This window comes from Saimiri boliviensis, chromosome 8, assembly GCF_048565385.1.
Source record: "Saimiri boliviensis isolate mSaiBol1 chromosome 8, mSaiBol1.pri, whole genome shotgun sequence".
Taxonomy (NCBI): domain Eukaryota; kingdom Metazoa; phylum Chordata; class Mammalia; order Primates; family Cebidae; genus Saimiri; species Saimiri boliviensis.
Window position 1 is genome coordinate 107,758,086 of NC_133456.1, and position 23,146 is coordinate 107,781,231.

Here is a 23,146-nt window from a genome sequence, read left to right on the forward strand (position 1 = left end):
GCTTTAATGTGTTATCTCGTGCTGGGTCTGCAGGGGGCAGCCTGGTTAAAGGGGCACATGGAGGGGGCTATGGATCTCACCTTTTCTCTGATAACTATAGAGTTCTGTAGCCCATAGAGTCAGTACAAGAACCTTGACTCCTCATCTTGGCCCAGAGCTCATTCAGAGTCTATAATGTGGCTTTGGAGATGCTCTGGGAGGAAGACACACACTTGCTATTTTTTCACCTTCTTGTTCTAACATTGTCACCCTCGTGATTCTTTGACTTCTTCCGGAGTCTGTCTGAAAGGCTGGAAGGGCAGCAGCCCAGACCACAAAATCTCTTTTGTGCCTGTGATCTGGACAGTGGTGACCCCTCCTCCTGTAAATGGAGGGAAGGAGGGGCGAGGAGTCACAGCTCCCTGCCTGATGGACGCTCCGCCTGGCAGCCAGTGACACTTGCTGCCGTGGGGTCATGGCTTTAGATGATTTATCTCTCTACAGAGTGACACACTATTATGGATGTAAAGTGCATGAACTCCTCCAGAGAGATCACCTAAGGCCCCACGATAGAGAGAGCGTGTGAGAGTGTGAGAGTGTGTGCCAGGGCACGTGGGGAAGCACACAGTCAAATCCCCAGATGAGGTCGCTGCTAGGAGCGGATCAGGTCCCACTGACAGGAAGGGGTCAGAGGTCTTCTGCACTGCATGCATATCATCTCCTGGAAAGTCTTCAAGGTAAGCATTTCAGATGGCCCGGCCAGGCCCCCGATTTATTTTGATTAAACACTTTTGGCAAGAAGAGGCAGGCGGTTGACAGAAGTAAAGACGGGGATGCGTGCCTTTCACCTGGCTCTCCTGAATTCCCATGGATGAGTCTTCCTCTGCACATGCTCAGCTCCACTTGCTAAGGGTGCTTGAGGCCAAAGGTGATGGACCTAGGCTGTGCCCATATCTACAAGTAGAGGTCTCCAGTGATGAAAGACACCCCTGAAACCTGCTGAGAGAGGAGGCATCCCTCGCATTAGGAGGCATTGAATGGAGCGGGAGTTAGAACCAGCAGGACATATGAAGTCACTGCAGGCTCCTAAGAAGATTAAGAAGGGCTTGGACATGGGAACAGAACTCAGGGAAACACTGGTTTTTGCTCTTTGCATTTTTTTTGAGATGGGATCTTGCTCTTTTGACTGGGTTGGAGTGCAGTGGCACAATCATGGCTCACAGCAGCCTCAAACTTCTGTCGGGAGACCTCAGGAACACAGCACTACCCCCAGCTAATTTTTTTTAACTTTTTGTGGAGATGGGGGTCTCACTTTGTTGCCCAGGCTGATCTCAAACTCCTGGCCTCAAGTAGTTCCCCTGCCTCGGCCTCCCAAATTGCTGGAATTACAGGTGTGAGCCACCGTGCCCTGCTGGAGCATTGTTTTGTATCAATGTGAAAGATTCTCCTGCTAAAATGGGATTCCACCTCACCATTCACCCCTTTATTCATTGTTGCATCAAAATCATCATTTAACATTGACCATCTGGGTCAGGCTTGGATGTGGAGAAAGGGGAATGCTTATACACTGTTGGTGGGAATGCAAATTCATGCAGCGTCTATGGAAAACGGTATGGAGATTTCTCAAAGAACTAAAACTCAAAGACCCGTTCAACCCAGCAGTCCCACTACTGGGTATCTACTCAGAGGAAGAGAAATCATTATATCCAAAAGGTACCGGCTCTTGTATGTTTATCACAGCACCATTCACAATAGCAAAGACACGGAATCCACTCACGTCTCCATCCGCAGACACTTGGAGAAAGAAAATGTGGTATGCATATACAGCGGAGTAGTAGTCAGCCATCAAAAAGAATGAAATCATGTCTTTTGCAGCAACGTGGGTGGAACTGGAGGTCTTTATCTTAAGGAAAATGGCTCAGAAACAGAAAGTCAAATACGCACGTTCTCGTTTCAAGTGCACACACAGATGTGGAGTGTGGAATAATGGCCACTGGAGAAATGAAAGTGTGGCGGGGGGGGCGGTGAGGGATGAGGAATGACCTAATTGGTACAGTCTACGCTATTTGGATGATGGATACACTAAAGCCCGGACTGCCACTGCACAGTCTGTGTAACAAAACTGCACTTCTACCCCTTGAATGTATACAAATAAGAAAACAGGAGATGCGTAGAATACCGTCCCTGCTCTCAAGATGCTGTCCTCCTTGAAAAGGCATGGATTTAGGAACACAGCTGGAAATGTGGCAGGACACATGCCTCAGCCGAGGCCTGCTGTAGCTTGGAGCACTCTGAGAGCCCTGCCATGAGCTGCTGAACAAGGCAGCTGTCTCTACAGAGGACCTACGGAGCTGAGTCTTGCCTAAATGGTATTTGGGTAGCAGATACGGGGGAGGGGCTTCGAGGCTAAGGAGCTCAGAGCAGCCATGCAGCAGTGGAGCCCAGCATTAAGGAGCAGGTCTCTCCAAAGCAGAAAGGAGCACTCAGGCCCCTTCCTCCTCCTCCTCCTCCTCCTCCTCCTCCTCCTCCTCCTCCTCCTCCTCCTCCTCCTCCTCCTCCTCCTCCTCCTCCCCCTCCTCCCCCTCCCCCTCCTCCCCCTCCCCCCCTCCTCCTCCTCCCCCTCCTCCTCCTCCTCCCCCTCCTCCGCCTCCTCCCCCTCCTCCTCCTCCTCCCCCTCCTCCTCCTCCTCCTCCTCCTCCTCTCCCGCCCCTCCTGGCGTGTGGGCCTCACCCTCCAATTGCCTAAGGGTGTTCTTGGAGATCTAGACCATTTCTTGCTTCCTGGCAGACTTACACACTGTGCCGGAACCTCCAAACCCCTCTCTCAGATCCCAGGGCCCTGGGCTGAGCTCATCTGCTTTCGCTTTCTTGACCGTGATTTTCTGAACATTCCTACCTCTCTGCTTGTCAGTCTGCAGGAGGCTCTTTCACTTTGCCTGAATTGAGACTGACTTCATATTTATTATGTGGTTTGGCTTCAGAATCAAGACAAAATGTCAGTGCCAAGCTGCCTAATGGCTGACATTAGCATGTGTTAAAAACCTAATTAAATGTCGCCTCCAAAATTTCAGGCCAAATTCCCTTATGTCAATATCTAACATCAGGTCTCACCCAGAATATCCGGTCGGGTTTCGGGAGATGGGCTTGAAATCTGCTGCAGGCTGTGGAAACAGCACAGATCACGCTGTGTGCTGGACTTTGTTGGGGGCTGGACCATGAGACGGTTCAAAGCAGCCTCATTTCTGGTTTTCTCAGAAACTGTGTTGAAACCGTGATTCCTAGTATCCCTCATGTATATTTCTTGGAAAAGGCTAGCCTGTTTCTTTTGTCTGCTAACAAAGCTTATGTAACCTCACGAGATCTCCCTGTAGAGTCCAGTTCTGTACCCAGCAGCAGAAATTCATTTGTCTCATAAATGCCCCACTCTCTTCAATGGACTTTGTCTTACTTATGTTCTTAATCCCTCTATTTTGTATTATTTCGAATTCCATAAACCTCCTCTAAATCTTTGCAAGTTTGTAGATTATAGGATAAATTAATATTCTCAGTCCAGGATGGCGGGTGTCACAGACTCAAGTTTTCTTTAGACTGAAGGACAAATGATCTGTGCGTGTCCGCTAATTACATACGTCAATTTCATCCATTAATTACATTAATTACGAGGGAGGGGGCTGTGTGGCTTTTACATTCTTGCTCGCCTGCCTTTCATGAAAATACTGTTTAGGAATAAATATTTTTCAACCCAGAGTTGATCTTCCCTCTTTAGCCTCCCAGCAGAGCAGTATCTGTACTGTACTTTGTCATTACTCTCCGAGCCCAGTGAGGGTGTCTTTTTCATTGTATGGAAGATGACATCATCAGCTGAGCAGAATGTATCTCTCCAGCGTGTATCTGCTAGTCATGCACAAGAGCCGTGGGGAGGTAATGCTTTAGGGAGAGGATTCACAGGGCAGAACACTTAGGAAACTCCCAAATTACATGAAAAGCCAGATATGTGTCTCGGGGCCTATCACTGCGGCTGGAGAGGGACTTCTTTTTTTTGCAGCCAATAAATGTGATTTTAACCCCAAAGAACCAATAGGCAGGGACAGATACAAGGAGGAGAAATCCTATAGTGAATGCAGCTGGTATTTCCAAGCAGACACTCGGAGTGAGAAAGTGTGTGTAGGGCAAGGCTGCTCACATAGTTTAATTCCAAGGGAAGCGGCCATGTTCTGCTCCCCTTGCCGTGTAGTGATGATGTATTCATGGTTCCCAGATGAAGGATGATGGTTCATCCCGAAGAGTAATTAGATTCTGATCAAAGGTGGTCTTTGTCAGAGTGATGGGGGGATAATTTTAGTAGGGATTCGGGTACTGATTAAGGAGAAATGGGGCACCCTCTTTTACACAGCCCCTCTCACGTACCAGGTCCCTTGAGAACGATCATCTGTTGAGTCCTCAGGACAGCTTTGGGAGGTAGAGTTTATTGTTGCCATGTTCAAAGCGAGGCAGATGCTGATCAACGTACGCATCAGGTAGAACTGGCTTCCAGAGCCCCGTAGGCCAGCCACAAATTCACCACCCAGATTCCACCAGAGAGGCACTTACGTCTCAGGACTGCAGGTCGCAGCACAGTCACCCCTTGGCATCCACAGGGCATCGGTTCCAGGACCTGCCTAAGATACCAAAATCACCGGCTGCTCCAGCCCTTACACGCAGTGGCTCCTTCTTATCTTCAGGGTCACTTTCCACGTTTTAGTTATCCAGTCTGAAAAGATGTAATAAAGATTCTAGAGATAAACCATCTGTAGGTTTTAAATTAGGTGGTGGCATTCTGAGTAGCATGAGAGCTCGTGCTGTCCTGCTCCACCCTGCCCAGTACACGATTCATCCCTTTGCCTGGCATTTCCACACCGTACAGACCAGCGGTCCTCAAGCTTTTGGGTACGAGGGATCGGTTCGTCAAAGACAATTTTTCCATGGACCGGCGGGGGGGAGGGGAAGGATAGTTTCAGGATGAAACCGTTCCACCTCACATCATCACTAGTTAGATTCTCGTATGGAGAGTGCACCTTAGACCCCTCATGTGCGCAGTTCAGGATAGGGTCCGGGCTCCTGCGGGAATGTGATGCCAGTGCCTACCTGACAGAAAGCGGACCTCAGGTGCTTCTGTTCACTTACCCGCTGCTATTCGGCCCAGTTCCTATACTGGTCTGCGGCCCCAGTACTGGGGACCCCTGGTATAGATGCTCCCCACCTTTAGTCACCTAGTTGCCATCACAGTGACCTGATCAACTTCAGGATCACAACACTTGTGTTCAAGTCAACCTTATCTGATTTCATCATGGCCTCAAAGTGCGAGCGCAGTGATGCTGGCATTTTTTAGAATTGTTGTATTTTGTTACTAGCTATGGTTTTCGTTTTTGTTTGTTTGGTTTTTGGTTTTTGGTTTTTTTGAGACGGAGTCTCACTCTGTCACCCAGGCTGGAGTGCAGTGGTGCGATCTTGACTCACTGCAACCTCCGCCTCCCACGTTAAAGCGATTCTCTTGCCTCGGCCTCCCGAGTAGCTGGGACTACAGGTGCACGCCACCACACCTGACTAATTTTTGTGTTTTTAGTAGAGATGGGGTTTCACCATGTTGGCCAGGATGGTCTCGATCTCCTGACCTCATGATCCACCCGCCCCGGCCTCCCAAAGTGCTGGAATTACAGGCATGAGCCACGGCGCCCAGCCAGTTATAGTTGTTAATCTCTTACTCTGCCTACTTTAAAAACTATACTTTATCATAGGTATGTACGTATAGGAAAATAACCCAGTATCTATAGGGTTTGGTATCACCCATGGTCTCAGATGTCTATGGGGAGTCCTGGAATGTTTTCCCTGGGAATAAAGGGAAGCAACTCCCAAGTGTTGTGTTATTTGCATATAATCTAGACACGTCCTCCCATGTATTTGAAATCATCTCTTGATTCTCTTGATTACTCTTAAGACTTAGTATGATATAAATGCTATGTAGTTATTATACTATATATTTGTGTTATTTATTATTGGTGTTTTTTTTTAATTTTTTTAGTATTTTTGATCCATGGTTGGTTGAATCTGCAGATGCAGAGCCTGTAGATACAAAGAATTGACTATACTGTATTATTTTTCTGTAACTTAATCTTGGAAGTAATATATTATTATTTTTTAACCCCCTCTGAACTCTTGACTCTCACCACCATCCTACTAAAAGGCAAGCTTTCCCTTTCCAATATGGTAGCAATGGAGATACAGTCTTTGAGTGCCATCCACAGCCAAGGCAAAGGACAGCAGGTGCCACACGAGCCACCCTTCCATCCATTACACTGGAAAAGTAGCAAATGGTGCTCCCTGTATGCTTGGTTGACAAACACTCTTCATTGCTCTTCCTTGAGCATCGAGCAAATGGAATCATTCAGTGTGCAGCATCATGAAGACATCTACTTTGAGTTGGTCCTGGTGCCATTTGGCCCCGTGGAAAGGTACCAGTCTGCCAATGTGTCATTTGATCTTATAGAACTTACCTCCCAGTGAAACCACGGGCAGTTTTTATCTGAAATAGTAATTTATTACTCACTGCAGGACAAGATAGGTTCCTAACAGAGTTTGCAGGGCAGGCTTTCTTTTAATGACAACAACAAAAAGAAAATGGAAGTGGCAGACCAGATGGGCATGGGAGATGGGGCTTGGAATCCCAAGATGTTGCCTCGTTTATCATCCCCATATTTGCTATAAATATCTCAGAATTTGGGCTGCAGACTTGGCAGTCCTATCTGGCAGAGACAAGTTGAGCACTGCCTGTCTTTTTGTGTTTTCTCTTCAACGAAACAGTTACCATTTCATTAATGCAGAGAGGCTTGCCAAGGGGAGCCACCCTGGACTCAGGGTCCTGCTGACATCGCCCTGAGCAGGCTGGAGTCTGGGGGTTGCTCTAATCATCAGGAGGCCTCCCTAATGAAAAACTGCCCGCCTCCCAGAGTCCCCGGGGAATCCTGAATAGAGCAGGCTCCCCAGGGCTGGCTGGCTTGCGAGCACTTTGCATTTCTAGAGGAGCAATCATTATGTACGCCTGTCAAAGCCTTCCCATTGGGCATCATTCAAATGCATGGATGAGAAAGCCTCCCTCCCACATGGGTATCAGTCTCGGCCTTTCAGAGAACACTGGGGCCCATACTGTATCTTAGGAAAATAGGGAAGAAACTATGTGGAAATAAGAAGATGATAACCAGGGAATAAAAGTCTAAAGGGGAAGGTGGGGTGGGGTGGTGGCAAATGGCAAAACTAAAAGCATTGCTCCCAGGGAGTGCTCACTGCTGGGTTACATGGCAGAGTCACTTGGAAGAAGAGAGAGAAGGAGGGGAGAGAGGAGGAGCTTTTAAAGGGAGCTGTGGTTTCATTGGTTTGGGGAGCAGTTGGTTGAGGAAGAGGAGGGTGCAGATACAGGGTTTGGAAACAGGGAGATAGCATATCCCTTCCTGGGTATTCAGGTGTCTGTCACAGGCCCCTTCATGGCTGCCTGGAGGGGTGTGATCTGATTGAAACTCAGTGACTTTCTGGCATCAGTGAACATGCAACCCCTGGTCCCATCTGGCTCTGAGCAGCACCGCAGTCTCTGCCTAGCAGTTCTCTCTTTCATACCAGCTCAAGAGGGTATCCAGGTTCCATCCTGTCTCGTGGTAGAACAACTGCATACGCCACCCTTTATTCGATCCCGTTCCACCAATAGGAAGCCTTCATTAGGCACCTACTGTGTGTCAGGCACTGTGTTGGGGTGTAGGTCCACAAATACCAATCAAATGTGATCCCTCCCTTCCAGAAACTTACTGTCTGGCAAAATACTATTGCATTTAGAAAAGGTGGCTTGGCTTTGGACTTCGGGAGAGGCTGTTACTTGCTAGATCTCAACCCCAGCATTTAAAAGCAAGCAAGGCTTTGCTGAGGAAATCTATGGTACATTGTGGTGATGGTAGCTAATAACAATGTCTTAAATGCTTGAAAATTGCTAAGAGAGTAGTTCTTAAATGTTCTCACTACAAAAATTATGATAGGCGATGGATATGTTACTAGCTCGATTGGTCAGCCCACATGTACATATACATGAAAACATCACATCGTATACCACAAATAGATACATACATATATATGTGTATGTGTGTGTGTATATATATATATATATAATATATTTATATGTTTGAGACAGAGTCTTGCTCAGAGTCAGGCTGGAGTGCAGTGGTGCGATCTCAGCTCACTGCAACCTCTGCCTCCCGGGTTCAAGCAATTCTCCTGCATCAGCCTCCCAGGTAGCTGGGACAACAGGTGCGCACCACCACACCTGGCTACTTTTTTTTTTTTTTTTTTTTTTTTGTATCTTTTAGTAGACACAGGGTTTCAGCATGTTGGCGACGCTGGTCTTGAACTTCCGACCTCAAGTGATTCGCATGCCTCAGCCTCCCAAAGTGCTGGGATTACAGGTGTGAGTCACCATGCCCAGCCAGATACTTATGTATATTTTTGGTGTCGATTTCTGGTGTCAATTTTTTAACACTTTAAGAATAAAAATAAATTGAGAAGTGGATTTCATTTTGTTGAATAAAAAGCAAGGCTTTGGAGTCAGCCATGGACGGAAGCCCTCGTAGGCTCCAAACCCATTGTGGCGTAGAATCTCAGACGCACGAAGTAATGTTTCAGAACCTCACTGTCCCATCTGCAGACTGTTGCAGGGTTGCTTTCAAGATTAAATGAGATCTGCAAAGCTTACAGTGCAGCCGCCACACAGAAGATGCTGGCGCTGGGAGAGGGACCCCTGCAAGTCTAGACCTGAGCATCATTTCCATCAGAGACCACTCTTCCTCCTTTCCTTTTGTACTTTTGTGTCTTTTCTTCCTGCTTCTGAGCTTTGAGACCTGCTCTGTCCCCTAAGTGTAACATTAGCAGAGGTGAAGGACAGAGGTGTGGCGGGCACTTGGGAGCCACCTCTCCTACGCTGGTTACCGAGGCGCCTCCCTCGCCCTGGACAGGTTTCTGGCCTCTCTAGGCTTTGCTTTCTGCTGCTGTAATGAAATGGGCTGGGCAGATGGCCTCTCTGGCTCTTTCTATAATCCTAGGTGACCCACAACCACCTCTGTCTGCAGCTCAGCTCTCGTACTGATTCGCTGTGTGGATTTGGCAAGTTGCTTCTCTGGCTGTGTCTCACTTCCCTCCTCTATGACACCGGGTAATCCTGGTGTCTGCTCCAGACGTCTCTGGTTTCTAGGGGTGTCTGCACGAATTCACATGAAGTAGCCGCTGCAGGTGGGCACAGGTGGTCCCTGTGGTTATGGGCTGCTGGGTTTGCAGGCAGCTTTGCTCTGCTGCAGGGATGTGATGCCACTGTCACTCCTACACTAGAGGGAAAGGATTTGTCTCATGTGCACACATGGGTCTCGGCTCAGGCTGGGCAGGGACCTTTGGGGTAGAGAGATGCGCCCTCTGGCAGGGGTTCTCTAATCTTGGCTTTGGGACTTCCCCTACCTTTTCTGGGTGCCCGGGATCCAGGACAGCGCAGGTTCCATTCTTCTTCACACCAGTCTGCCTACAGGAAGTAGCCTCCCTGTGTCCCCTGCCACAGAACCCAGGGCTATGCTGGAGAGGCAGGAAGGAAACCAGCCTTCTCAGCTAATCAGCAGGGCGACAGGGAGGGGAGTCACCACCCAGACCTGCTGGCCACAAAGTGGACAGAGCCGCCCAGAGTGACCTCATGCTCCCCCCGCCAGTAGCTCCTTCTCCTCGGGAATAATGAGCAGCGGCTGCGTCCTTGCTGGGCTCAGAGCCCCCAGAGGGACACATGGTGACAGGCCAGGCTTCAGACCGGCAGCTAGCTCAGGCTCATTTATTCAAAGCTGCCCTCCCCCTACCTCCCCCATCTCTCCCTCTGGGTTTTCAGAAAAGCTAAACCCAGCCGCTCCCGTCCAGAGAGAAGGGGCGGACAAGCCGCATTTCATGCTCACCCCCAGATCACCCCATCTGCCATCCCACAGCTGCAGCCACTCCTAAAGGGCAGGGAGGCACCCGTCCAGGGGGTCCTGGGGTCCCACGCAGAGCAGGTGGGCGGGCAGTGCTGGGCACAGAACGGCTGCTGTGGCTGTGCCATCCGGCCATGTGTGCCCAAACCCTGGCAGCCCAGTGGTCACTGGGGGCTCTGTGGTGACAAAGGAATTGTCAGAAACACCCTTGGCAAGGAGCATGAGCTTCAGAGGAGACCATGATTCCTCCCAAAGCACAGATGGGAGTGGCTTGATTGGTTGATGTTCACTCTTTGATTTTATTTTTTTGATGCAATTAACTCAGAAGTGACAATTCCTTTGACTTAGAATCTGTGAGGTGCCCCAAGGGAGTAGGATAACAAGAAGAAGCCTGAGGGGCCCGCTTCACCATGGAGTGACCCAGGGTTGGCTCTGAGACCCAGGCCCGCCTGCCTTCCCTGCCCAGAGTGCCACGGAGACTGTGGGGAGAGAACACCAGTATCAATGCAGGCTTCGCACTGAGATGACTCATGTCACAATCGGCCAGTGCTGAGCTTCCTTCAATTAGGAACTGTGCGTGGGGCACCATGCAGGTGTTCAGGTTTCCCTCTGGGGTTGTATGAGTTTCCTGTGTTTGCTGTAACAACCACAAACTTGGAGGCTGGAAAATAACAGAAACTGATTCTTCCATGGTTCTGGAGGCAGCTGGAGGGGAGAATCACTGCCCCACCTCTTCCAGCTTCTAGTGACTTCCAGCTTCCAGGTTCCTCGCCTGTGTCTTCATCACTCATCACTCAGGTCTCTGCCTCTGTCTTCTCTGCTGTTTCAGGAAATCCCTCTGTATCTCTCTTATGAGGATACAATATAGCCCAGTACTTTGGGAGGCCGAGGTGGGTGGATCCCGTGAGCTCAGGAGTTCGAGACCTACCTGGCCAACATGGAGAAACGTCATGTCTACTAAAAATACAAAAAAAAAAAAAAAAATAGCTGGCTGTGGTGGTGCTTGCCTATAATCCCAGTTACTTGGGTGGCTGAGGCATAAGAACTGCTTGAAACTGGGAGGCGGAGGTTGTAGCGAACTGAGAGCATGCCACTGCACCGCAGCCTGCACTCCAGACTCCATCTCAGGAAAAAAAAAAAAAAAAAAAAAAAGACAATATAATGGGACTTAGGGCCCACCAAGATAATTTAGGATTAATTCTTCCTCCCAAGAACCATGTCTTTTGCAATGTAAGGTAATACTCACAGGTACCAGGGATTGGAAGGGATACATACATTTTTGGGGATCACCATTCAGCCCGCTATAGAGTGTAACAAATCGTGTCACACAAAATTTACCACAACACAAGAGCACACGTGACTGAGTGTGACTGAGGTGCCTGTGTTGAGTGCTGTGAAAATCCGGAGGAGGGAGAGAGCATTTGTAGGCAGGATGGTCAGGGAGGGCTTCATGGAGGAAGTGGGCTTTGAGCAGAATAAAATTTAAATGGCAAGGGAGAGGAGGGAAAATGGCATGCACAAAGATTTGGAAATCAAAATGAGATCGGTGTTTTCTTTAGTTTAATCAGATAGAACAGAAATGTATATTTTTGTAGGGAACTGGGTGAAAGTGTGGTTGGATAGGTAAACTGGGGCTGGGGTCAAAGGATGGTCTTAAATACCAGGCCAGCATTTAGAACTTGATACGATATGGAGTGGGGATTTGTTTTGTTTTGTTTGAGACAGAGTCTCTCTCTGTTGCCCAGGCTGGAGTGCAGTGGTACAGTCTCAGCTCACTGCAACCTCCATCTCCCAGGTTCTAACAATTCTTGTGCCCCAGCCTCCGAGTAGCTAGGATCACAGGCACGTGCCACCACGCCCAGCTAATTTTCTTTGTATTTTTTATAGAAACAGGGTTTGACCATATTGGCCACACAAGTCTCGAACTCCTGACCTCAGGTGATCTTCCCGCCTCAGCCTCCCAAAATGCTGAGATTACAGGCGTGAGCCACCATGCCTGGCCATATATGGAATTTTTAAAACAATTTATGGTGAGGATCTGAAAATGATGAACACATATAACATTCCATGCCAGGCACATTCTAAGCACTTTATATAGAGATCAGACTGATTTATTTAATTCTCATAACAGCCCCGTGACCTGAATATAGTCATTATCCTCATTTTACAGCTGAGAGGAAACTGAGGCACAGGGAGGTTTTGTAACTTACCTGAGACTATGTCAGGATGTATTAACTGACTAGGTTTAAGAGATCAGGAAGGGTGCAGATGGTTTTTGAGTTTTTTTGAATGGGTGAATAAGACTCTTGGTAAGGCAGGATCGTTTGTAGTTAAGGAAGAAGCCAAATTTAATAGTAACGTAAAGAAGAAAGGCTGGGTGCAGTGGCTCACACTTGTCATCCCATCAGTTTGGGAAGCCCAAGAGAAAGGGTTACTTGAGGACAGGAGTTCAACACCAGCCTAGGCAACATAGCAAGAATCCATCTTTACAAGAAAAAAATTTTTTTTAATTAGCCAGGCAGGGTGGTACATGCCTGTAGTAACCCTGACTCAGGAGGCTGAAGCTGGAGGATCACTGGTGCCCAGGAGTTGAGTTGGAGGCTGCAATGAGCTATGATGGCGCCACTGCACTCCAGCCTGGGCAATGGAGTGAGTCCCTGTCTCTAAAAATAATAATAATAACATAAATAATGTCTTAGGATAGGAACACATTTTATGTCTCTAGTTCATCATTGTACAGAGGAGAAAACTGAGGCCCGGAGAGCTTGTATAATTTGTCTAAGATCGTCTATCTGGATGTACACATGTCAAGCTTAAATCAGTGGTGTAATATATAAGTGATGGTAAATACTGGGCTAGCATTCAGAACCTGATACTATATGGGATATAGAATACTGTAATATAGTATATGGTGGAGTATAGTATTCCATGAGGAATTGATGAGGTGCCTGGGCACTACCTCATCCTCGAATTCCTTTCCACAATATTTACCTGAAGGGCTTGTGGAAGTCACCTGAAAGGACGTTGTCACGTGGGTGTATTAGTCTGTTCTCGCACTGCTAACAAAGACATACCTGAGACTGGGTAGTTTATAAAGGAAAGAGGTTCAGTGGAGTCACTGTTCGACATGGCTGGGGAGGCCTCACAATCATGGCAGAAGGCAAAGGAGAAGCAAAGGCACATCTTACATGGCAGCAAGCAAGAGGGCTTGTGCGGGCAAACTCCCGTTTATAAAACCATCAGATCTCGTGAGACTTATTCATAACCATGAGAACACTTGGGGGAACCACCCCCATGATTCAGTTATATCCAACTGGCTCCGCCCTTGACAATTCAAGGTGAGATTTGGGTGGGGACACAACCAAACCGTATCAGTGTGCCTAGAGCACCTTACAGCCCTGCAACACGTCAAGTGCAGTTTTGATTATTTTAGTCGGTCCTGCCCACCGGGAAGAAGGCAGGCCAGGAAGTAGCCAGGACCTGATCTGAAACCCTGTAATATGCTGGGAATGTGCACAGTTCCCACTGGAATCATCCAGAGTGCTCAAGAACTCAAATCTGGGTGCTGGAGTCACAAAGCACTGACTGAGAGCTTCTCTCCTTTCCTCCCTAAGTAATCGGAACCAGTGCTTTGCTCACTAAAGCAGATGGCTGAAGCCCAGGTTTCCAAGCCCAGTTGGTGTTGGAAAGACTGCCCTATTAGCTATGTGAGTGGTGCCACTGAGAAGTAGATGTTGAGGAGGAATGTTTGCAAGGAGATTTTATTTGTCAGGTATCAGGAGAAATAAAAGCTTAGAGGGACAATGGAAAAAGAGCCTAAGATACAAAAAGAAAAAGAAGAAAGAAACTATTTGAGGAAACAAAGTTAATTATGGGCTAAGAGGAAGTCAATCTTAGATGCAGTGACCTCTTAGAACCAGGACAGCCTATGGCCCACAAGAGGCTAATTCTGAGAAGCCCAGGAAGCATGTGGCTGCCTTGCTCATGTGGCCTTTGGGCTCCTGCCCAGGTTGTCCGATAGAACGAGACTGGGCTACGAGCTGCCTTTCTGGCCTTGTTCCCAGTCTGATGCCTGCAAAGCTCCACAAATGTTTACAGCACCAGTAATTGGCAAATTATACTCAGCGGGATTCTGTAAACATCCCTTCAAAACACATAAGAGCAGATCGCTTTCTGCTTGCCCAGCAACTTTCTCTAAAGGAGTTGAAGAAACTTTCAGAACAATGTAGTATATTAATCACTATCACATGAAGGGGGGATATTGTCTCCGTTTGCAAGATCAGACAATCAAGGGACTGATGCCGCAAATTGTTTTAAATCAACTGTACAGAAAAAGACTCAGCGCCTGAATCAATCAGGATAGGCTAGGTTATGCTGCAATGACAAACAACCCCCATAGTCTCTGTGACTTAAATAAAGAAACAGTGAGGTGTATTTCTCACCCCCATCATATGCCCATCCATCAGTTCTCACTCTCACTGACAGAGCAGCCACCTTCTGGGCTGTTGCCAGTCACCATGACAGTAGAAAAAAAGCGTGTAGGTTTAAAAGCAGCTAAGATCCAGGAGTTGTAACCTCACCATCTTCTGGAATCTGTTTTCTCCCTCTTCACAGCCTTTATTTCTCCATTTGTAAATCGCAAGTAGTAAATTTAGGCTTTTCTTCCTGGAAATTGATACATATGGTCTATAATAACCGTTGTGTAAAGTAAGGGGACTGACCTTTTAAAGTTTTTAACAAAAGATATACAGCTAAATAGGTATAACTGTTGAAAAAGTTTATTTGAAAGGATGAAGTTTATTCCAGCCAGGCAGCTACTGCTCAGAGCCTTTTCCTTGATTTCAGTTTATGAGTCACCGAGAAAACTTGTTGCCTTGTTGTAGTGTGACAGGCTAAATCAGAGAGACAGATCATCATAGTAAGGCAAAAACTCAGTCTCCACAAAGCTCCCATGGTGGTATCCATTACTCTGGTGAGTTCTTCAGTGTGTTAAGCCTTATCTTTATTCCGCAGGCTCAGACACCTGATTTTTCATTCTCAGGGAAAGACTCACATTAACCAAGTTCAAAGTGCTGATGTATAAATCCATAATATCAGTGCACCAGTTTCAAGTGAGTGAAACAGCCCTCACCCAGCCAGGGCCCTTGAGGTACATGATCCTTAGCCTCTCACCCAGGAAGCAGGGTCAACACAGGTAGGGTGGCAGAGGGCTTATACATGTGGGCTTTGAAACCATGAGACCTCTTTTTCCCCTTTTTTCCTTTTTCTTAATTGTGTCGAAATATATGTAACATAAAACTTACCATCTTAACCATTTTTGTATGTGCAATTCAGTGGCACAAAATGCATTCACAATTTCATGTAACAATCACTACTATTTCCAAAACTTTTTATGCATCCAGTACAGAAATGCTGTAACTACTAAGCAATAACTCCCCATCTGCCCACCACCTCAGCCCATGGTAACTCTATTCTATTGTCTCTATGAATTTGCCTGTTTAATGACCTCATCTAAGTGCAATCATATAATATTTGTCCTTTTGTGTCTGGCTTCTTTCACTTAGCTTAATGTCTTCAGGTTCCATCTACTTCAGAATTTCCTTCCTTTTTAGGGCTGAATAATATTCCATGCTGTGTATCTGAACCTTGTGTTGAATCCCGGCTTGGCTGTGAGACCCAGGACAGCCTGCCTGGCATCTCTCAGTCTCAGAATCTTCTTTGGCAAAAGAATAATCATCTCTCTTCTACATGATAATGAGATCATATATAAGGAATGTAGTTGTTCCTTGGGAGCCATGGAATTAGGAGAGTTCAGCATAACATGATCAACTAAAGTAACCTCAGCCCTCCGTTTCTACTACATAAAAGACCTTACCACCCAGTATGGGACCCAAATACTCCACACCTATTGGCTAAGATCACATTTGCTTCCTGGGTTCATCTCCCTTCCCCAACTGCCCCTCCCACCCTGTCTCCAATCTCCCCCTTCCATTCAGGCCCCATCATCCTATGGAGTGATGAATATATGTTCTACATAAACTATGCCAGCCCTGGGAATCACTCTTTCTCTTTCTGGGCATATTTATATATCTCTGATCAAATCTATTGAGATGTTGGCTTTAAAGTTTAACTATCTTTTCTTTCTTCTTTCCCTCACTCTCTTTCTTCTTTCTCTTTCTTTCTTTTCATTTTTTTTCTCTTTCTTTCTTTCTCTCTGTCTCTCTTTTTTTGGAGACGGAGTCTCGTCCCGTTGCCCAGGCTGGAGTGCAATGGCACAATCTCGGCTCACTCCAGTCTCCACCTCCCAGGTTCAAGCAATTCTCCTGCCTCAGCCTCCAAGTGGCTGGAATTTCCGATGCACACCACCATCCTGGCTAATTTTTTGCTCTTTAGTAGAGATGAAGTTTCACCATGTTGGCCAGATGGGTCTTGAACTCCTGACCTCATGATCTGCCCACCTCAGCCTCCCAAAGTGCTGGGATTACAGGCGTGAGCCACCGCACCCAGCCCTCTCTCTCTCTCTCTCTCTCTCTCTCTCTCTCTCTCTCTCTCTCCCTCTCCCTCTCCCTCTCCCTCTCCCTCTCCCTCTCCCTCTCCCTCTCCCTCTCCCTCCCTCCCTCTCTCTCTCTCTCCCCCTTCCTTCCTTCCTTTCTCTTTCTTTCTCCCCTTCCTTCCTTCCTTCTCTTTCTCTATTTCTCTTTCTTTCCTTTCTTTCTCTCTCTTTATCTTTCTGTATTTCTCCATTTTTCCTTTTTTTTCTTTTTTTCCTTCCTTCCTTCCCTTTCTTTTCTTTTCTTTTTTCTTTTCTTTTCTTTTTTTTTGAATCCAGGTCTCACTCTTTTGCCCAGGCTCAGGCTGGAGTGCAGTGGCATGATCATAGCTCACTGCAGTCTCAATTTCCTGGACTCAAGCAATCCTCCTGTCCAAGCCTCCTGAATAACTAGGTCTAATCCCAAATGCATGCCATTCTACCTGGCTAATTTTTAAAATTTTTTGGTTGAGATGGGGTATGGCTATATTGCCCAGGCTGGTATTGAACGCCTGGGCTTAAGGAATCCTCCTGCCTCAGCCTCAAAACACTGGGATTACAGGCAGGAGTCACTGTGCCCGGGCTTAAGGTTAAAATCTCAGAATGAAATCTAATTTTTATCGTTTTCAAGTTTGGACAAAACCTCTCACCATAATCCCCAAAAACCCACAATAATTACTTGTAATCACACTTCATTTTCTGAAATTGAAAATTTCTGAAATTTGAAATTTTCTGAAATTGATTATACCAGGCATAATTACCCGTTCCTCCTCCTCTATCTCTGTTCACTAGACTTGACTTTAAGTAACTTTTGGCATTTGAAAAAAAAAAAAAAATCAAATCCATTCTCGAACACAAGAAGATTTATCACCAGTGAAAATGCATAGACAAATCTGACACAGGCTTCAAGGGCAAACCCAAAAGATTATCAAAAATGTTTTAAGAAATGGCAAACATGAGAGAGATACGGTGACTACTTTGAAAGGGGTGGCAGTCATTTGGACAGGTAAATTATATCACAGGCGGCCCCTCGTCTACGTTGGTCTGACTTATCATTTTTCAGCTTTACAATGGTGCAAAAGCAATGCACTTTGAGTAGCAACCATACTCGAGATGAATGTCGACCTTTGCCCAGGCTGGCAGTACGTGGTACAGCACTCCCTTGCACGACTGCTCAGCCGCACAGTCACAAGAGTAAGCAACTGACTGTATTCAACAAAGTACATGAGATATTCAACAGTCTGTGACAAAACAGTCTTGGCATTAGACGATTTTGCTTAACTGTAGACTAATGGCCGTGTTTAGAGCACCTTTAAGGTAGGCTAGGCTAAGCTGTGATATTTGGTGGGTCCGGTGTATTAAGTGTATTTTTTATCTACAATATTTTCAACTTCCAGTGATTTTACCAGGATGTAGCCCCACCGTGTGAGTCAAGGAGCATCTGCACATTGCTTTTTATTTATTTATTTATTTATTTTTTGAGACAGTCTCACTCTGTTGCCGAGGCTGGAGTACGGTGGCACCATCTCCACTCACTGAAACCTCCACCTCCCAGGTTCAAGAGATTCTTCTGCCTCAGCCTCCCAAGAAGCTGGGATTACAGGCACACACCACCACACCTGGCTAATTTCCTAATTTTAGGTAGAGGTAGGATTTTGCCAAGTTGGCCATTCTGGTCTCAAACTCCTGACCTCAGGCAATCTGCCCGCCTCAGCCTCCCACAGTGCTGGGATTACAGGCATGAGCCATGGCGCCCAGCTAGTACATTGCAATTTAAAATGCAGCCACGCTCCCTCATAGTCACAAGTGATCCATCAAACCCTTTGTTATGGGGCAGCGAATACCTTCTGGGGGTGCGGCTGGTGCTGGCCACAGCCCATGGCCAATGCAGCATTTACTGGAAGCTTCAAGAGCCCCCAACTTGCATTCTGCTTCATAATTCATCAGTGACGTTCTGAGATGTGCCATGTTTACCCCACTGCGTTCTTCCAGAGTAGACGTTCCAGTAGGAGTGAAGGAGGGTCTGATATACCTCCTTGAATTCCCTGTTGGTTACAGAGATTGCTTTTTCACTTTTTCAAAATTCAGTTTGAGTGGAAGTGTAGACTATGAGGTGGTGTTGATTTATCACGCTGGATTCTCCTGTCAATTCCCGTCTGCTGGGGAGGAAGCTTCAAATCCACTCTTTTAGTTTAAGTGGCTTTCATCGGTGAATTGATGGTCATCTAGGCCCTGAGGCTGCCACCCAGGGCCCCGGGAGTGAGGCAGAAAAGGGTGAAGCATCTTCTTCGGCTTTGCAAACTGAGCACTAGCTACTACTATGTGTCCCTAATAAAACTCGAAGGTTCTTTTGGACCTGTGCTGGGTCTTGCTTATTTTTTTGTTTCCTGTAGCATGTGGGCAGTGCCCTGCACATAGTAGGCACTCAATAAATAAATGTCTGTTGTATTAAACAGTCATTTTGAGATCAGGGTGCCAGCATGGTTGGATCCTAGTGAGGGTGACCTTCTCACTGTGGCCCCACATGGCAGAGAGAGGAAGCAGGCTCTCTGGTACCTCTTCTTACAAGGGTGCGAATTCCATCCTGAGGGCCCCACCCTCATAACCTCATTTAAACCTAATTGTCTCCCCAAAGTCCCATTTCCAAATACCACTGGACGTCAGGGCTTCAACACATGCATTTTGGGGAGATAGAATTCAGTCCATAGCAGTACCCAAGAAGTGAAATAAGAAACCTACTGTGGTGGAACTTTTGATATACATCTTACCCATTCTCCTCGCAGAGAAATGCCTAGCCACCAGGATAGAAAATAAACTCAGGAAGACCAAAAATAATATGCATAAATGCACACATGCACACACGCGCACACATGCACACACACATACACAATCATTTTCTTTCTGGAATCTGAGCTTTTTGCTCTGAACTTGTAAGTATCTGGTGAGTGTGCTTGGAATGGAGGAATTTTCATAAAGGGAATGTATTTTCAAATGCATCACCTGGAAGCCAGTTTAGGAATAACTCTTCTTTCCTGGCCCTGTATCCTCATCAGACAGCCTTTTCTTCCCCCGGTTCAGTGCCTGGTGTTCTGTGGTCATTTCAATAGTGACAGACCAAGGTGAATAACATGTTAACAACACTAACATCTGCCGTGACTTTATGCCTAAGGCTCTAAGGGTCTGGTATGCTTCTTTAGATTGACAGATACCTTTGCCTCCCGGGTTCAAGCACTTCTCCTTCAGCCTCCCAAGTAGCTGGGATTATAAAAATACAAAAATTTAAAATATATATACGAAAATTAGCCAGGTGTGGTGGCACACGCCTATAATCACAGCACTTTGGGAGGCTGAGGCGGGTGGATCACTTCAGGCCAGGAGTTTGAGACCAGCCTGGCCAACGTGGTAAAACCCCATCTTTCCTAAAAATACAAAAAAGAAAGAAATTAGCTATGTGCGGTGGTGCATGCCTGTAATCCCAGAGGCTGGGGCATGAGGATCACTTGAACCTGGGAGACAGAGGTGGCACTGAGCCAGTATCATGTCACTATACTCCAGCCTGGACAACAGAGTGAGTCTCCACCTCAATTTAGAAAAAAAAATAAAGACCTTCTAGGAAACAAAACAGAAGGTCTCTGTCTGTTGACGACCCTTCACGTGGCTGTGTGCTCATCAGTGCCATTGTCGTTTGTTTGGGTTTATAAAAATCATTTGCTTTAAAATACTTGAGCTTAGCAACATTGCATTGAAAAAATGATGGAAACCCGAGATTACATGTTTTAGGAAAAGCAGTCTCTCATCACTCACCCTTCTTCCATTGTATTCGCCTTGCAGCCCAAGCTGTTGGCCAAGGAGCTTCTTGACCTCGTGGCTTCTCACTTTAATCTGAAGGAAAAGGAGTATTTTGGAATAGCGTTCACGGATGAAACGTAAGTACTGCCGGGAGCCCTCATAGCTCGAAGGGGAGCTCAGTGCAGAACACGAAACTGCTCTGCTCCAGCTGTCAGCAGCAAAATCAGCTGCAAGCCACTTGGGTCCCATGGTCTGGGGTCAGTCCAAGTTCATCATCTGAATTTCAAAGGCCTTGTGGTCATGCCTGGTACCGCCAAAGGGTATAATTAGGGTGATGTTAATATTATACAATTATTCGGTGAACTAGTTCTTCTAATCAAGCAGGTTTGTGTTCAGACTGAAATGTTTATTATTTTTTTTAAAGTGGATCTAACTTTATTTTTTTTAATTGGGTTTGTTTTCTGTTTAAGTTAAATAAAAACTTGTGGAAATGAATCATTTCTCTCTACTGTCGGGATAACAGCAGGAAGCAAATTTGATGATAAATTAAAAAAAAAACAACGACAACCTGTACTCACCATCTGAGCTGAAATAGAGTGATTATGAACATAGAAAATTCAGATCACTGATCTGATGAGAAGAATATTTACTTTCAAAGGTCTTTTGATTTTGGCGTCATAAAGTGGTGTTTTGTAAACAAGTAAGGAAATCTTTACCAAAATTTCAATTTCCTTTTTAATGTTCTGTTATCAAAACAGTTTGGTGAATACCTGCATAGATTTCTAGATAAAAATGAGCTATTTTAAGAAAATAGTTCATAATTCTCTTTCCTGTGTGTGCACACATACACACACACGCACGTGCGCGCGCGCACACACACTCTTCCGGATCTTTAGAATTACACAGATGATTTCCTAAATTACTAATAGGTCAGCATTAGGTTAGTGGCTGGGCAAGACAGTACAGGGGAGGCCGGGCCCTGGGAATCAGGTGGTGCCACTGACACAAGAACAGGCAGCATCCACATGGGCCAGTGGGAGATGCGACCAGATGTACCTGCACATGGCCACAGTTGGCCTTGGCGAGCTGCAAGTGGTCAGGGTAGCCCTATGACTTATTATCCAGATTGGGACACTGAACAAAAGGGGATGTCATTGGGACTGTCTTGGGCAAACTGGACCGTACGGTCACCCTGTAAATCAGGGACATTTCAAGCTGTGGTGTGTTCAGAGAGCAGGCAGTTGGAGCAAAGCCACATCTCCCTCAAGAAAGCTAGGAGGAGCGAGGTCGGCCACTCACCCTGGAACCTGCAGGGAGCTGGACCGCAGGTGGGGGTGGCCGTCTGTGGGCAGGAGGAGTCACAGGTAGGACCAAGTAAGCCCATGGGCGGAGTTCAGGGCACTCACGGGAAGGACCTAGCACTGCAATTTTTTTAAATGCTTTTAAAAAATGCACATCTAGAACATTTACTTTTACAAATTTAGATTATTTTCTCCCTTTTCTCCTGAGAATCACTATAAACCACTTAAATTGCTGTTTGGACTGTTTTCACTAATCAGAAGGAAACCCTGTTTCAATTCATCATATTCCCATTGTTCACATTTCCCCGGTAAGTTTACGAAGAGATCCTGGGAGTGAACTCTAGAGGAGCCCCAATTAGGCTTCCCTTTTGAATAAACAAGAATTGAGAAATGGTCATGTGATCCTGGGCTGATGGGGAAGGTGATGTGCATCTGCAGAACGTTTCAGATCACTGCCCTAACAGCACTGGCTGGCGGGAATCAGACCTAGGTAGAAAGTCACTCTTCTCCCAGGAGGGACGAGAGCACCAAAGCCACACATCACAGCAGGGGCTGCACATAGCCAAGTCCAGCTTCCCCATCCAGCTAAGCTGGTATGCTCCAGGTCTGAGCTCTCCTGGCTCTCAGTGCCGACATGTGTGTGTGTGTGTGCGTGTGTGTGTGTGTGTGTGTGTGTGTGTAGAAGCTAGGCTGGATAAAATGCGTGTGTGTGGGGTGTCAGGCTGGATAAGAGTGTCTTGCCCCCTCTGCTAGTGGTGGAGTTGGCTGCATGGAGGCTCTGTCGGGGGCAGTGATGAAGAGAAGTGAGCCATCCTCATCCTTCCAGCATGATCCAGGGACAGTGCAGCGACTTCCATCACCTACCCTAGAGTCTGGGTGGGAGGGTCTCTCCAGCCACAGAAGAAGTGACAGCCAGCCAGCAGGAAGTCAGCCATCCACTGGAGCTGGCAAAAGATTTCCAAAAAAGAACTGGCAGATGTGCCTGGTACAACAGGGGAAAGGGCAGGTGTCAGGAGCCCAGAGGAGGTGAAGAGCTGACACCTTCAAGGTGGGACAGTGGAGAGACCATGACTCAGGGGCTGTCAGTCCTGGCGGGACAATGCCAGGGCCTGCAGACATTGTGAGTGCCTCACTGAACTTTTCTCCTTTTCCTGGTAGGAAAGAACAAGAGCTGCCCTTGCGTAATAGTGCCCCTGGGTGTCACCTGCTCTGGCTTGGTGATTCCTAGGTAGTAAGTGCTGGCCTTACAGTACTGTGTCCGCCATAGCTCTGTATTATAGGACACTATGGCAAGATTGTTTTATAATCATCTTTTCCAATTCTACATGTGTATTGTGAGTATGTGTGTATGTGTGTGTGTGTGTGTGTGTGTGTGTGTGTGTGTGTGCTTTATACAGGCGCTACACCGTTTTATAATAAAATGCAATCGTAGCTCAATTCTTTGGACAGCCTATGGTATATCACATGTATTTGCCTGTTTTCTAATGCAAATAAAACAAGGCTGATACGTGGGAAGCAGTTGTAAACTGTAAAGTGCTCTGC

At 46.7% G+C, this 23,146-nt stretch overlaps 1 protein-coding gene across 13 annotated transcripts in view; it reads left to right on the top strand.

Annotated features, from left to right (window-relative positions):
* Positions 1 to 23,146, top strand: part of FRMD4A (FERM domain containing 4A) — a 682,989-nt gene that overhangs the window by 490,921 nt on the left and 168,922 nt on the right. For all 13 annotated transcript variants that reach the window (XM_074405013.1, XM_074405018.1, XM_074405014.1 and 10 more), the window contains one exon: positions 20,346 to 20,440. In XM_074405013.1, the coding sequence (XP_074261114.1) occupies positions 20,346 to 20,440 (95 nt within the window). The remainder of the gene's footprint in view (positions 1 to 20,345; positions 20,441 to 23,146) is intronic.